The sequence below is a fragment of the Drosophila arizonae genome, chromosome X (assembly GCF_054131065.1).
Source record: "Drosophila arizonae isolate 15081-1271.41 chromosome X, UAZ_ARI_1.0, whole genome shotgun sequence".
In the NCBI taxonomy this organism is placed as follows: Eukaryota; Metazoa; Arthropoda; class Insecta; order Diptera; family Drosophilidae; genus Drosophila; species Drosophila arizonae.
The window spans coordinates 32,682,563-32,696,499 of record NC_142927.1 but is presented as its reverse complement, the minus strand read 5'-3'; the positions used below and the strand labels follow the sequence as shown (position 1 = coordinate 32,696,499).

The following is a 13,937-nucleotide window of genomic DNA, read 5'->3' as shown; positions in this document are numbered from 1 at the left end:
CCTCTCTTTGAGAAGCACGAATTAAGGCCCTTCTTTTCTGGGTACTAACGCGGCGCCTTTCTCGGGCGATTTTTCGTTCTTCGTCAGATAATTGACTCGCGATATTCCGATGCCTAATTGCATTATGGGTCCGTCGGGAAAGATTAGATCTTCTAGGACGCGGCATTTTTATCAATAGTAACACTGAATATGCCCTCGGACAAAACCACATAAAACAATCGAGAAATATAAATATAAATAATGTACACAAATTTATGTTTGAGACAAAGAAATACCTGAACTTTCGAGATATTTAGCTTCTGTACGCACGCGTATTATTTTTATCAAATGTGCTTTTTTTTATGAATAGGCAGGTTCGCCTGAGGCTGTGCCGTAGACTGACTGACTACATTTGTTTATTTACTTCTATACTATTGTATAATATGAGAGCAGGACCGAAAGCTGTCACTGTTATAAAGCCTACTGAGTATCAATGGAAATTTGAATCGTTAGGGGAAAAACCGCGTTTTTCAAGTATTCGTCAAATTTTTTCAGTATTTTTAAGATCTACTATCCTACTCGTAGCGGAGACAAATCCAACAAATCAAAAACCATGAAAATTGGTTCAGCAGATCTCGAGTTATAAGTGGAGGAGCACTTTTACACAACTCTATTTTATATATATAGATTAAGTTCCTATAGTAAATTCATTCTGCAGCCCATGCATGATCGTATGTCTACAAAAAAAGTTATTAAACAATTAAGTTCTCATAGTACGGGCACACTGCAGCCCATGCGTGTTTATGCTTGTGTGTGTGTATGTATGCGTCTGTGTGTATGTATGCATGTGTGTGTATGTATACATGTGTGTGTATGTTTGCCTGTGTGTGCATGCGTGCGCGTGTGTGTGTGTGTGTAAATGTTTATGTGTATGTGTGTGTGTGTGTGTGTGTGTATGTATGTATGCCTGTGTATGCGTGCGTGTGTGTGTGTGTGCGTGTTTCTTGTGTAAGCTGAAATACGCGAAAAATTATTGAAATAGCTATTACTCCAAGGATTCAGGGGATCTCGTAGTCGAGCAGTCTCGACTAGAGCTTTCTTACTTTTTTTTTTTTTTTTTTTTTTTTTTTTAAGCGAAAGGTGTAATAAGATTTTAGTCTGCTTTACATGGAATTCGATTAAATTGAAAGTTGCAAAAAATATAGAGTAACTATTGTCACTGACCAAACAACACATAGACTAGACATGTAGAGCAACGTTTTTCCACGCCGCAAAATCTGTGTAGCAGGTCCCGGCGTAACACTTGCAAGAGTTACGCACGCAGGCCACAAATGCTCACACATGTTTCCAGAGACTGCAAGTATGTGTGTGATTGCCCGTCGCGAATTCATATTCTTTATGCGTATCAACGCTTTCATACCCTTCCCACGAATATACATCGAAACGCTACATTTTGTTTGCATGAGCCTGACAAACGCTTTTATGATTTAGGTATACCCTTCGTTCAAAAGGAAAGAGCTGGGACCGTCGCGAAGAAATTTCAATTTTTGTGCGCTGCTGAGTTCGGTGATTTGAGCGACCATAGAGAGAGATAGAGAGAGAGAGAGGGAGAGTAAGACAAAAAACGCAAAGCGCATGCATGACCATCTTGTTTGCGTGCTTAGAGCGCACTGATTTCTTCGTGCTATCTTTCATTACCCGAGCCAGCCAATACCAAGCCGAGCGAATACGAAGTTGGCCGGGACCTGCTACACAGATTTTGCGGCGTGGAAAAACGTTGCTCTACATGTCTAGTCTATGTGTTGTTTGGTCAGTGCTATTGTACGTGTACTTTTCATTCCCTGAACCCATTGAAAATGGGAAATCAATAACTTGTTATCGATTAAAACATTATCGGAAAACAGTAATAATATTATATATGCTATATCTTTAAAGCTAGAGTCGCCAAATTTTAAATAGAGATTTATATGTAATTTTTAGAATTCCGAATCGTCTTATATTCAACCCCTCACCCTCACTTCACCCATCTTTGTAAAAGCCGTATTTCAAATACTAGAGACTCGTGCTTTGGCAAATGCATGCATATCTATTTAATCTAAAAGTTTCATGAAGACAGTCCATCCAAAAAAAATTTTTTAAACAATTAAATTCCTATAGTTAGCCAAGACGCAAAGAATTATTGAAATATTAGTTGTCCGAATCTCGTAGTCGAGCAGTCTCGACTAGAGCTTTTTTACTTGTTTTTTTGTGCTGTTGGATACATTCCAAGCAAATCGTTCGAACATTGCATTATGTCACCAAGCAGCAATGATCTTGATCACAAAATTTATGTATTTTCTAATTTGGCAAGTTGCCATGATAGTCAAGGTAAGATGTAGTCAGTAGGCGCTATGTATCCGTCAATGATCACTTTTCTTTGGCATGGTTTTTATGTTCGTTATTTTATGTGCAAATAAGCAAGTAAAAATACTATGTTAGGGAATGTTTGGTCAGAGGACACCATAAACACATTGCTATAAATAAGCACGCACTTCGTATGTTGAAGGTGGAGAATGCGGTTGCTCGACACTTATGAATACACAATTCAATATTATTGAATAACAACACTAGTTTCAACACCACTAGTTTCTCAAATCTTATGGAATTTTCAAGGTACTAATACTAAGTAATTTGGTTTAATAATAAATGCTATATTTGAATTTTGTCGCAACCAACTTCACACATAACCGCTTTATTGTAAGTTATTTTGAAAGCTTTAATTATATAATCTTGTTTGAAAAAAATGTAAAATTTTTTGGAATAGTTTTGGTTTGGTACTCTTCGATGAAAGATCAAAAACTGTATTTTTGGCTTTTTATACCCTGAACCCATTTTTAATGGGAAATCAGGGTATAATGGTTTTGTTGAAATGTATGTAACAGGCAGAAGGAGGCGTGGCAGACCCCACAAAGTATATATATTCTTGATCAGGGCGACGAGCTGAGTCGATTTGGCCCTGTCCGTCTGTCTGTCTGTCCGTCTGTCCGTCCGTCCGTATGTTTGAATTTTTAGACTCATTCACGAAAGTGAAATGAGTATATTGGTTTTGTGCAATGTCCGTCCGTCTGTCCGTCTGTCCGTATGAACGCAATCTATTTTGGCGCTATTGAAGCTAGACACTTGAAATTTGGAACACATACTAGTGTATATCTCCGATTTATTAAGTGGTAAAATTTTCCCGATCCGCCCACTAGGGGCGTGGCAAATCGGAAAATGCATTTTCCGATATACCAGAAATCATGTTTGTTGACGAGCTAGAAAGCTGAAATCTGGTATGTAGATCCGCGCCGATCACCCAAGATCACAAGCTATGGCGGATATATCTCCGCCCATTAGGGGCGTGGCAAATCGGTAAAACTGTATCTCCTAAAGTTATAAACCTAGAATGCTGAAATTTTGCATGTAAGCTGATGTTTTAATTCTATGATGATAGGTGAAAAAATTATATATCTACGCCCACTATTGATGCTAGAGACCTGAAATTTTGTATATATACGCGGGTTGACCACCCACGTCCAACGAGCTATGGTAGATATATGTCCGCCTATAGGGGGCGTGGCAAACCGCAAAAGTTTATATCTCCTACAGTTTAAGAGCTAGAAGCTTCAAATTTGGATAGTTAAGTTACTGGTGGCCTCTTTAGGGGCGTGGCATATCGAAAAATACCCTGTAATTTTCACATTTTTTGAGCGTAAGAATTCAAATTTTGCATTTAGGTAACCGGTTGCTCGTTCTAAAAGCTGGCTAAAATTGAGGAGTCTACGGCCACTAGGGGCGTGGCAATCGGCATTTACAGTGCCCGAATTGCGACATTTATATGCGTCAGCCATCTATTTATGTATATGTACACATAAGTAGGATTAATAGGCATTGATAGCACGGAAGGAAACATTTTTATAAAATTATTAAAATATAAAAAAGGTAAAATAACAAAAATTTGCAATGTACAAAAAAGTGTTTTCAGCGGGATTTGAACTCGCACCCAACCCAAACAGCATGTTTGTCAAAATAGCTAAAATAAAGATCGTCGGCGCTTCAGCCTACAGCACCACCGCGTCGTTTCGATCAAGAGCAGTTAAAACGAAATCACATTATTGTTATGACGCCGCATAGCAAAGAAAAGCCAGTGTAGCCGCTGGAAATTCAAAAACAATGCAAAGACAAATCAATCGCAACGGGATTCTTAGAATATGCTAGAGCACGCATTTATGTGCGCGTGTATAAGGCTGGAATGCTTGATGCTATGCGAACAGGCTTACATATATAATTATATATACATATGTATGTATTTGCGTATATGTATTTGAGGGCTATTTAAGAAGAAACAAATTGAAACTTATAAAATTATTCGACTAAGAAAATGAAAAGTATTAAGTGCCATTCAGTCAAGCTCGCACCTTCCCAATAAAATATCTATTTTATAAAAAACGAAATATGTATGAAAAAATAAAACAAATAACACAGTAAAGGTTCGAACCTCCCCTACTCTAACATTACTTGCGTCGCCCTTAGCACCCGCGCCACTGCTTTGCTCGAGCAATCAGTTGCTAAAATAGAATAGCTTAATAAGAGAGCGTCATCAGACAAAACTACAGTAACGGCTAGAAAGTCCAGAAATCAATCGAAATTCTAAGAATGTGAGAAAAGGCGCGCTTCTGTCTGTACGCATAGAATAGACGATGAGTGTGTGCACAAGCATAGGAAAATCGCGCTGATCTGCTGTTAGCTTGAAGCCGGTATCCAATGTATGGATATAAATATATAATAAAAATCAAAATTGTATAAATTATATATGTATGTAATTTGAATGCAATAGCTATCGATGATTTTCCAATTTTAATGGCATCATGCCGTGTTTTTTGCTGCGCACTAGACTTGAAAATTGCACTATATACTCTGGTTGGCAGCGTTTGGGCTGTGAATGAGTCTTCTGCTATCGGTATCGCCCGATTGCAACGTTCTTACTTGTTTTTAAATGACCGTATATACAGAGCGGACGTCGAGTTTGCTTTTAAAATTCGATAAATCATCCCGTTATGTTTTTATCGAGTAAAAACATTCAAGTTCAAGTCAGATGCCACTATAGCTAATTGTGAATGATTTTCCATTTTTTTAAATTTCTAAAATATTCAATATAATATGTAGATCATATGCTGAAAGTTTCATTAAATTCCGTCAAAAATTAATAAAAAATAATCAAATATTTGGCCAATTAACAAACGCACGTGCAACAGCTACAATAGTATCGTATGCGTGTGCACACATACATTCAAACTTCTTCTAGAAACATTCGTTGAATCTCATCAGCTGTTAGTTTCGTTTAGTTTGTGTAGATGGCGCAGCAGCAGTGAATCTATTTAAGTTTTGCCAGCACCACTTGCAGAAGTGAGGTGGCGTAGTGTGTTAGCTGCATGACTCTCGATCGAGAAGTCGCGGATCGAATCGCGATCGGTGCAACTGATAACTTTTTTAATTATTTCAAAATATTTTTATATTTTCATAAATGAGTTTTCTATTTAATTTATATTTTTAAATACACCGAAATTGAAATTTTAACCATACCTAATGTGCGTTTTTAATAGTTTAGTTATTCTAGCAGATTCTTAGAATCACATCAGCAGTTAGTTTCGTTTAGTTTTGGTAGATGGCGCTGCAGCAGTGAATCTATTTGAGTTTTGCCAGCGCTATTTGCAGAAGTGAGGTGGCGTAGTGTGTTAGCTGCATGACGCTCGATCGAGTAGTCGCGGTTCGAATCGCGATTCAAAATATTTTTATATTTTATTAAATGAGTTTTATAGTTTACTTATATTTTTAAATATATCGAAATTGATATCTTAGCCATGCTAAATGGGTATTTTTATTTGTTGGGTTCAGGGTAGTATCTAGTCGAGCACTCTCGACTAGAGTTTTCTTACTTGTTTTTTTACAGTTTTACTATCGAAAGTGCAAAAACGCATTTAAAGTAAGGCGAAAATTATGTACAAATAACACGTGTTGACTGCATGCAAATGGCAAAATTAAATTGCGAAATTTCGTTCCTGCTATTTTGATTTCGAGGATGCACCATGTCCTGAAACTAACTACTCGAGACAGCGCTGAAAGATGAAAATATTCAAAAGTCGCCATTCACAAGCGTCTAGGTTTAATTTCGAAACATGACATATCGGCTCCCCATATTCTTGCAGAACGAAATATTCCCATTAACGTAAAAGATTTATTCTTGAAGGTAATTTTTACTGATCATCCCTTGTACCAGTTTTTCGCCAGTAAGGCTCAGAAGTTTTTTGAGCATGGAATTAACCGCTTGCCCGTGGAATGGCAAAAGTTATTAGATAAAATAATTAATAACAATTTTGAAAAAAAAAAATCTATAAAAAAAAAAAAAAAATTACATACTTTATGAATCTTATATAACTACGCTAAATGGAGGTGTCGCAAATTTGAGGAAACTATAGCTCACTGTTCAACAGATCAGTCTACTTAAAAACTTACATCGCTCCCTTTTAAAAGGTATGCCATAAGTTTTTAAGGATATGCAATGGGCTACTGTCACTACTTATGTGCATTTAAGTTGTGAAAAATATTATATATTATATAATATATATTTTTCTATTTTCTACGTCCTTTAGCAGATGAATCTTTTAAATTTTTATAAAAGAAGAGCTCGAAGTTGTGGGTCTCTAGCAACGAAATGGTTTGAGCTTATACGCCAATCTACTTTTTCCACATCAAGCTATTTGTATGATATAAACTCCTATTGAGATTCGATATTTTCAAAAGAAAATTATGAACGCTTTTAATATTTCCTGCCGACTATCGATGTCAAGAATTTAATGCTTAAAGTTCTGACTTACCATCACATTGTTTCTGATGTTGAGTTTCAATATTTTCATGCGCTGCCCTTGCCACCCAATTGTCCCTAGCGAACTTCTGCATGCTGCTCTATTTCCGCCTAGAATCCACAGTGATTGCCTAATAATCAATACGCTTCCTGTATATGAATGTTGGATGTAAGTGAAAAATGTTAAACGCTTCGCGCACAAATTTTGTTTAACGTTTAAATTAGTGTTAATTTCAACCGGATTTTCTCGTGCTCAAATCAAACTATGCTGTCTGCTTCTGTATTGTGTATATGTACGAAACGAAATTAACGTCTCGGCCTGCTCCAACAAGCCATACGAAAAGGAAAAGCACCTTTGATTTACTATTGAAATTACAATATTTTGACAAAAATGTCTAAAGTGACGAATTATATTATTTTAAACTGCAATTAAGTTTTTTTTTTTTTTTTTTTTTTTTTTTTTTTTTTTTTTTAAATTTATTTTTTATAAAAAAGAATTAACAAAGTGAAATATGGTATCTATCTTCAAACAAAGATTAAATGGTTTTGTCAAGACCATCGGCAGAAAGCACGTTATTGATTACTTAAAACAAATTAGCTCTACGCGTCATATTGGAAGTAAGAATTTAAGATTATGTACATATGTATGTACATTATATATTTCATGTATTACTCGTGTTTTATGTAGTTACTGGATATTTTATGTATAGTCATTTGTGCATGTTGGTAAGAATAAGTGTACGCATCCCCATGGATACGAATGATAATAAATTATATAAAAAGTACTATAGAGTCGTCAGTTGAAACGCCGTATAATCTGTTTCTGACTTCGCCGCATTCGTGTAATGTAAATGACATATATTACAATTTTTGGGCATTGTCAACGTGACACCTTAGTTATGTGCCACCATCACATTGTTTAATCAATAACTTGAACAGAACCAATGGCAACACAAATAGCAATACCAAATAGGTTTGATAACTCTGTGAATTTAATTTGAATATCAGTAAAGAAATTATTACATCTGTCTTGACTTTCAGAATTTAGTTATTATTTTAACAATTCTTGAAAAAAAATGGGACGCAAAATAACTGTGGCGGTAACTACGCTCAACCAATGGGCTCTAGACTTTGAGGGTAACATGGCCAGAATTTTGCAGTCCATACTGGAGGCTAAGGATATGGGCGCCAGTTATCGAACTGGTCCAGAACTGGAGGTATGGTAGGTACATAGAAAAGAGCTTTTGGTATTACTTACAATATTTTATTAACTTTTGACAGTGGCTACAGCTGCGAAGATCATTTTCGCGAACCAGATACTTTTCTCCACTCTTGGGAGACATTCTTAGAAATCATGATGTCCCCTTTTTGGTTAGCGTCAACAATTCCAATTTCTAATTTCTATGCGGCTATTATTGATTTTATTGTTTGACTTACAGCGCAAATATGCTTGTGGATGTGGGCATGCCAGTGATGCATCAGAATGTTGCTTACAATTGCCGCATAGCATTCTTTAATCGGAAACTGTTGTTAATCCGTCCTAAGATGGCAATGTGCGACGATGGCAACTATCGTGAGTCCCGCTGGTTTACTGCCTGGACCAAAGCGCAGAAAACGGAAGAATACTTGCTGCCCCACCTTATTAAAGAACACACTGGTCAAGAAACGGTGCCTTTTGGTGATGCGATAATTGCAACCCCCGATACATGTATCGGTTATGAGATATGTGAGGAGCTATGGAATGTTCGCAGCAAACATATAGAGATGTCACTTTCGGGTGTTGAGATAATTGTTAACGGCTCTGGAAGCTATATGGAGCTTCGTAAAGCACACATAACAAACGATCTCATTTGCAACGCAAGCTTTAAGGCAGGAGGTGCCTATCTTTTCAGTAATTTACGAGGCTGTGATGGCCAAAGAGTTTATTTTAATGGTTGCTCTGCCATAGCACTTAATGGTGAAGTTTTGGCGCGGGGAAGGCAATTTGCACTACAAGATGTTGAAGTAACTTTGGCCACCATTGATCTGGAGGAAATTCGTGCCTACCGAGTTAGTCTCCGGTCACGATGTTCGTCAGCGGCCGGAGCAGTAGACTATCCTCGAATACGCTGCGACTTTGAGATGTCTACACATAACGACATATTTAAGGCTGCAACGCCAACACTGCATTTTACGTATTCATCGCCAGAGGAAGAAATCGAATTGGGGCCAGCATGTTGGCTTTGGGATTATCTACGACGTTCCGGTCAGGGTGGCTTTTTTTTACCACTCAGTGGAGGTGTTGATTCCAGTAGCTCTGCAACAATAGTTTATTCCATGTGCCGGCAAATAGTACAGGCAGTTCAACATGGCGATGCGCAAGTGCTGTATGATATACGCAAAATACTTGCTGATTCTGATTATACCCCCATTAATGCAGCAGCGCTATGTAATCGACTTTTAGTCACCTGCTACATGGGAAGCGTCAACAGTAGCAAGGAAACGCGACGCCGTGCTGCTCAGCTGGCAAACCAAATTGGCAGCTATCATATTGAGATTAGCATCGATTTGGCAGTAAATGCACTGCTGGGGATTTTTAATGCAGTAACGGGACTGACACCAGTTTTTCGCACGCAAGGCGGTTGCGCTCGGCAAAATCTGGCTTTACAAAATATTCAGTCCCGTATACGCATGGTATTGGCTTATATATTTGCTCAATTAATGCTTTGGGTTCGCAACAGACCGGGTGGCTTGCTTGTTCTAGGCTCATCTAATGTTGATGAATCGTTGCGTGGCTATCTAACGAAATATGATTGTTCCTCAGCGGATATTAATCCTATTGGTGGGATATCCAAGACAGATCTACTAAGATTTTTGTCTTATGCAAAAAAAAAGTAAGCAAATTTATTTAAAGTAATTAACTTCAAATTATTAAAATATTATTAATAATAATAACAAACACATTTAATTGATTTATTTAAGATACAATCTTACTGCACTAGAATCTATAATCGACGCTCCGCCCACAGCCGAGTTGGAGCCATTGCTGGAGAATGGGCAGCTGTTGCAAACAGATGAAGAAGATATGGGAATGAGCTATTCCGAATTGAGCGAATATGGTCGCCTGCGCAAACAATATTTTTGCGGTCCCTACAGCATGTTCTGTAGGCTTGTGTCTACATGGAAAAGCGATTTAACACCTAAAGAAGTAGCTGAAAAAGTGAAACATTTCTTTCGCTGCTACGCAATTAACCGACATAAAATGACTGTACTGACACCTTCAGTACATGCGGAAATCTATAGTCCCGATGACAATCGATTCGATCATCGGCCATTCCTTTATCGTGCAAATTGGAGTTGGCAATTTAAAGCTATTGATGATGAGATCGATAAGTTGCAGTCTGCCTACGCTCCTTCATCTACTCAAATAAGGCCGAACAGCGATGATCTGGTGCCCTCACTTGACACCAGTACTCAGCAATCTTTTCATATGGATGACTCAAAGCACTCGTCACCAATGTCCTCTGCATCTTTCGATGGTGTGTCTACTGCAGGCCAGTTGCCTATTGACAATGTCGAAATGCAAGGTGCAAAACCCAGCGGTTTTTCAAAAGTGCACGTGAATGTTCTTGGCAAACTTAAGGATCGCACTGGTATACCAGTCTAATTATTTGACTATTATATCTTAATAATTATAATTTAAAATACATGCTTGTTTCGAAAAGTATTGCTTGTTGTGGCCACGCTAAAGCAATAAACTCAAAATTGTATTTTCTGTGTGTGCTCTAATAAGTTTCCATAGCTCCATTTCGAATAAATTTGCACATTACAGCCAAATATGTATGTGTTTGCCGTTTAATGTTGCTGGAGGTTTGTGACAACAACATGCACAATGGACATTAGAGAAAATTATAAATTGATCCCAGGGTCACACAGTTTGATCATTTGAAGGAAAATGTTATAATTTCATCAGCCACATTATAAAGTATTTAACAAAGTTCAAGCGTTGTTTGCAAAGATTTAAAGTGACACTCAAGGTGGCTTTTGCAGTCAGTTGGTATTATTTTGTTTGATCTATCTATGATTGGTTGATCTTATCCATTTAGGAGCCGGAATGCGATTGAAAAGAACATTAGTAAACATATGTCCTCGTATCAGAAACCAACCAACGACTAACGCATTATTTTTTACGTGCCACATCAGTTTTTGCGAAGAAACTAAAAAGGATAAATTAATTATGGTATTAAAAGCTACCAGGGAAAAACAACAAAAAAAAACTTTGAGCAAATCAGTGATCTCTTAATGATCTACCATTTATTTATCTAGCAAATTAGAATTAATTGTGAATGTTCGCAATAAGAAGAATCAAAATGTAATTGAATTTTACATTTTATAAAAGTGTTGCACAAAACAAAACAAACAAAAATAAAAAGATCTGAAGTCCTATAATAATTTAATTTAATATACATATGTATGTGAAAATTTAAATTTATTTCATAAAATCTGTCTTATTGACCATAGTAGATTGTCTGTATGTTTGTATGAAACCCATCATCAGTAGAAAAAATAAATTGTATACAATATACTGATTTATAAATATATCTTGTCATATTACTGAAACACTACATGGCATTAAGAACACTTTATAACAGCAATTCTCTAGCCACGACTGTTAGACTCTACCCTAAGCACTGCAAAGAATTACTATTGAAAACGGGGAATTTCGATATAAAAAATTTGTTGAAATGTAGGCGTGATAAGCCCCATGAAGTATATGAATCAGTGTTGCCAATTTTTGTTGAACAAAAAAAGCTGTTTTTAGTGAAAAGATACTTTTAAAAAAACCGAAATTTTGTGGAAAAAATCGGAAAAAAGCTAATGTTTTTTGCTTTGATTTGACTGATATTTAAATGTGTTTTTAACAACTTATAATCATGGCATCATTTCTTCGACCACCGCAAGCCTTATCTGTGAAGTTTTATAATATATATGTTTTACCTGATGCTTAAAATTGAGTTAAGCATCACAGTATTGATCTGACGAAAAATGTTACCCACTTGGGCATTGACAAAGAAGGCAATGCAAAAGTGGCCAAGTTCCTAAATCCTAACACGCTTCTCAACTCAAAATTTTGTAGCGTCTTGAATAGTTTCCTACTGAATTGGGTGGATGTTCTTATATTGGGGTTCAATACTATCAATGTTCTCCAAAAATATATATGCATGAAAAGGAATCAACATTTTTCACTATTTGAAAATTTGTCGTCAACCTTTAACACATAAATTCTTGTAGTACACGCTATCAAAAGAGTTGCATAGATTTTTAAATCTTTTCGTTTCATTTACATAGAATCGAAAAGTTCGATATTGTTGTTCACAATAAGTTGTTCTGAATTAAATATTAATCATATCCTAGTCTACTTAGTTCCATATTATTACCGATTGGTTCGTTCATTAAAAATTGAATTACTGAACTATTTGGAAAATTATTCTTTAAACAAATCCAGAATTCCCGCTGCCCGCTGTTTTGGAATTTTTCCCGCAATCGGCTTTTCAAAAAAGCCGGATTCGACGGGAAAAAAGCTGATTTGGCAACACTGATATGAAAATACATATTTATGATAACGGCAAGAACCCATGTCTTCCCTTCAAACCGTTTGCCAAGCTCGGGCGATGAGCGATGAGCATGAAGAAAATTTTTTCGTGTCGAGCATGCGCACTCATTCTTACCCCTTGCTACATGTACGAGCATTTGTATTCTTGTGTGCGAAGCAGTGCTGCCAGAATTTTGAAGGCAAGAATTGCTAGAATTTCAAAAAAAAAGTTGCTAAAAAATTTATTAAAATTGCTAAAAGAAATGGCCAAATTTTGTTAAAATTTTATATGTTAAATTTATTACTTTTATTTATGATTAAGTTTTTAAATGATAGTTAAAATGTCGTCCAATTGTTCCAATATACTTTCTTCATCATTAATAGCATATTTGGAGCTGCATCTGCTATGCATATCGCGTCGCCCACTTCAATAAGCTCAAGGCTTAGAAATGTTGAGACAATTGTGCCTTTACTACTGCTGAAATAGTTAATAGCAACTCCTAAAGATTTAAGAAAATGTAAACAATTCGTCTAGCAAAAGACTGAATGCCGAGTCACCAATATCAGCCCGCAAATTTTCCGCAAAGTGCTCGGCAAGAAAATTTTTTATTATGTGAATGCACTTTGTTCTGCCCAATTTTATGTTTGCTGCCGATTGGCAAGCTGCAAATTGGTGCGCACATAATTGCGACAAATGATCGCTTGTCACTATTGCTGCGTGTTTTGCAATGTATGTATAGGCACAGTGCAGCCTCATGCTCCTCCGTCTTGTCACTTTTTACAACAAAAGGCAACTTGTTTTTTTGTGTACACGCACCCATCGCTCTTATATATTTTTTTGTGGCAGCGTGGTGGCGCACATCATAAAGCTTCACGCCAATAGTGCACTTGCAATAGGCGCAATAGGCCCTTGTTGAGTCTGTGTCATCCTTGCGAATCCACTCTTTAAACTCGCCACTCAACCACACATCGCGAAATTTTTGGGTATACGTTTTTGGCGTATTTTATAAAACTTTTAATGAATCTAACAAAACAGCATACAATTTAAAGCTCAGCGCACTAATGACACTCGATCACTTTCGATGAATTTGTAAACTACTTATTGTTCACAACTATTGAACTATTGTTCACAAGTTTGTGCATTTATCGATATTGTTATGATTTTGAACAAGTTGAGTTCTTTTTAAGATGATGTTATTGTGAGATCACAAAAATCACAAAATTGCTAAAAGTTGCATAACTTTTTTTAAAAATAGCTATATTTGTGGCTAATAGCAATTTAAAAAAAAAAATTGCAAACTCAAATTCAAAATTGCTAGATCTAGCAACTTAATGGCTAAAATGGCAGCACTGGTGCGAAGCTCTTGATGCCTGTAGCAATTTTAAAGCCCAACATTTGCATTTGGTCGATCTTGTGAAGTGCGCACATACATACATATGTATATTCATTTGATTGTGTGTACGCATGGAACGCGATGCTCACAATTATGGGATATCACTTTTAGA

The 13,937-nt window shown here is 36.5% G+C and overlaps 2 protein-coding genes across 26 annotated transcripts in view; one reads left to right on the top strand and one right to left on the bottom strand.

Annotated features, from left to right (window-relative positions):
- Nna1 (Nna1 carboxypeptidase) overlaps positions 1–7,009 on the bottom strand; it is a 32,136-nt gene extending 25,127 nt beyond the window's left edge. For all 17 annotated transcript variants that reach the window (XM_089472956.1, XM_089472974.1, XM_089472963.1 and 14 more), the window contains exon 1: positions 6,873–7,009. In XM_089472956.1, coding sequence (XP_089329082.1) covers positions 6,873–6,954 — 82 coding nt within the window. In that variant the 5' untranslated portion in view covers positions 6,955–7,009. The remainder of the gene's footprint in view (positions 1–6,872) is intronic.
- Positions 1–10,675, top strand: part of Nadsyn (NAD synthetase) — a 36,065-nt gene extending 25,390 nt beyond the window's left edge. For 4 of the 9 annotated variants that reach the window (XM_089472989.1, XM_089472991.1, XM_089472995.1 and 1 more), the window contains 4 exons: positions 7,901–8,081; positions 8,141–8,230; positions 8,299–9,732; positions 9,821–10,675. In XM_089472989.1, coding sequence (XP_089329115.1) covers positions 7,936–8,081; positions 8,141–8,230; positions 8,299–9,732; positions 9,821–10,505 — 2,355 coding nt within the window. In that variant the 5' untranslated portion in view covers positions 7,901–7,935 and the 3' untranslated portion in view covers positions 10,506–10,675. The other 5 variants (XM_089472990.1, XM_089472994.1, XM_089472993.1 and 2 more) reach the window with 5 other exon arrangements.
- Positions 10,676–13,937: the final 3,262 nt, after the last annotated feature.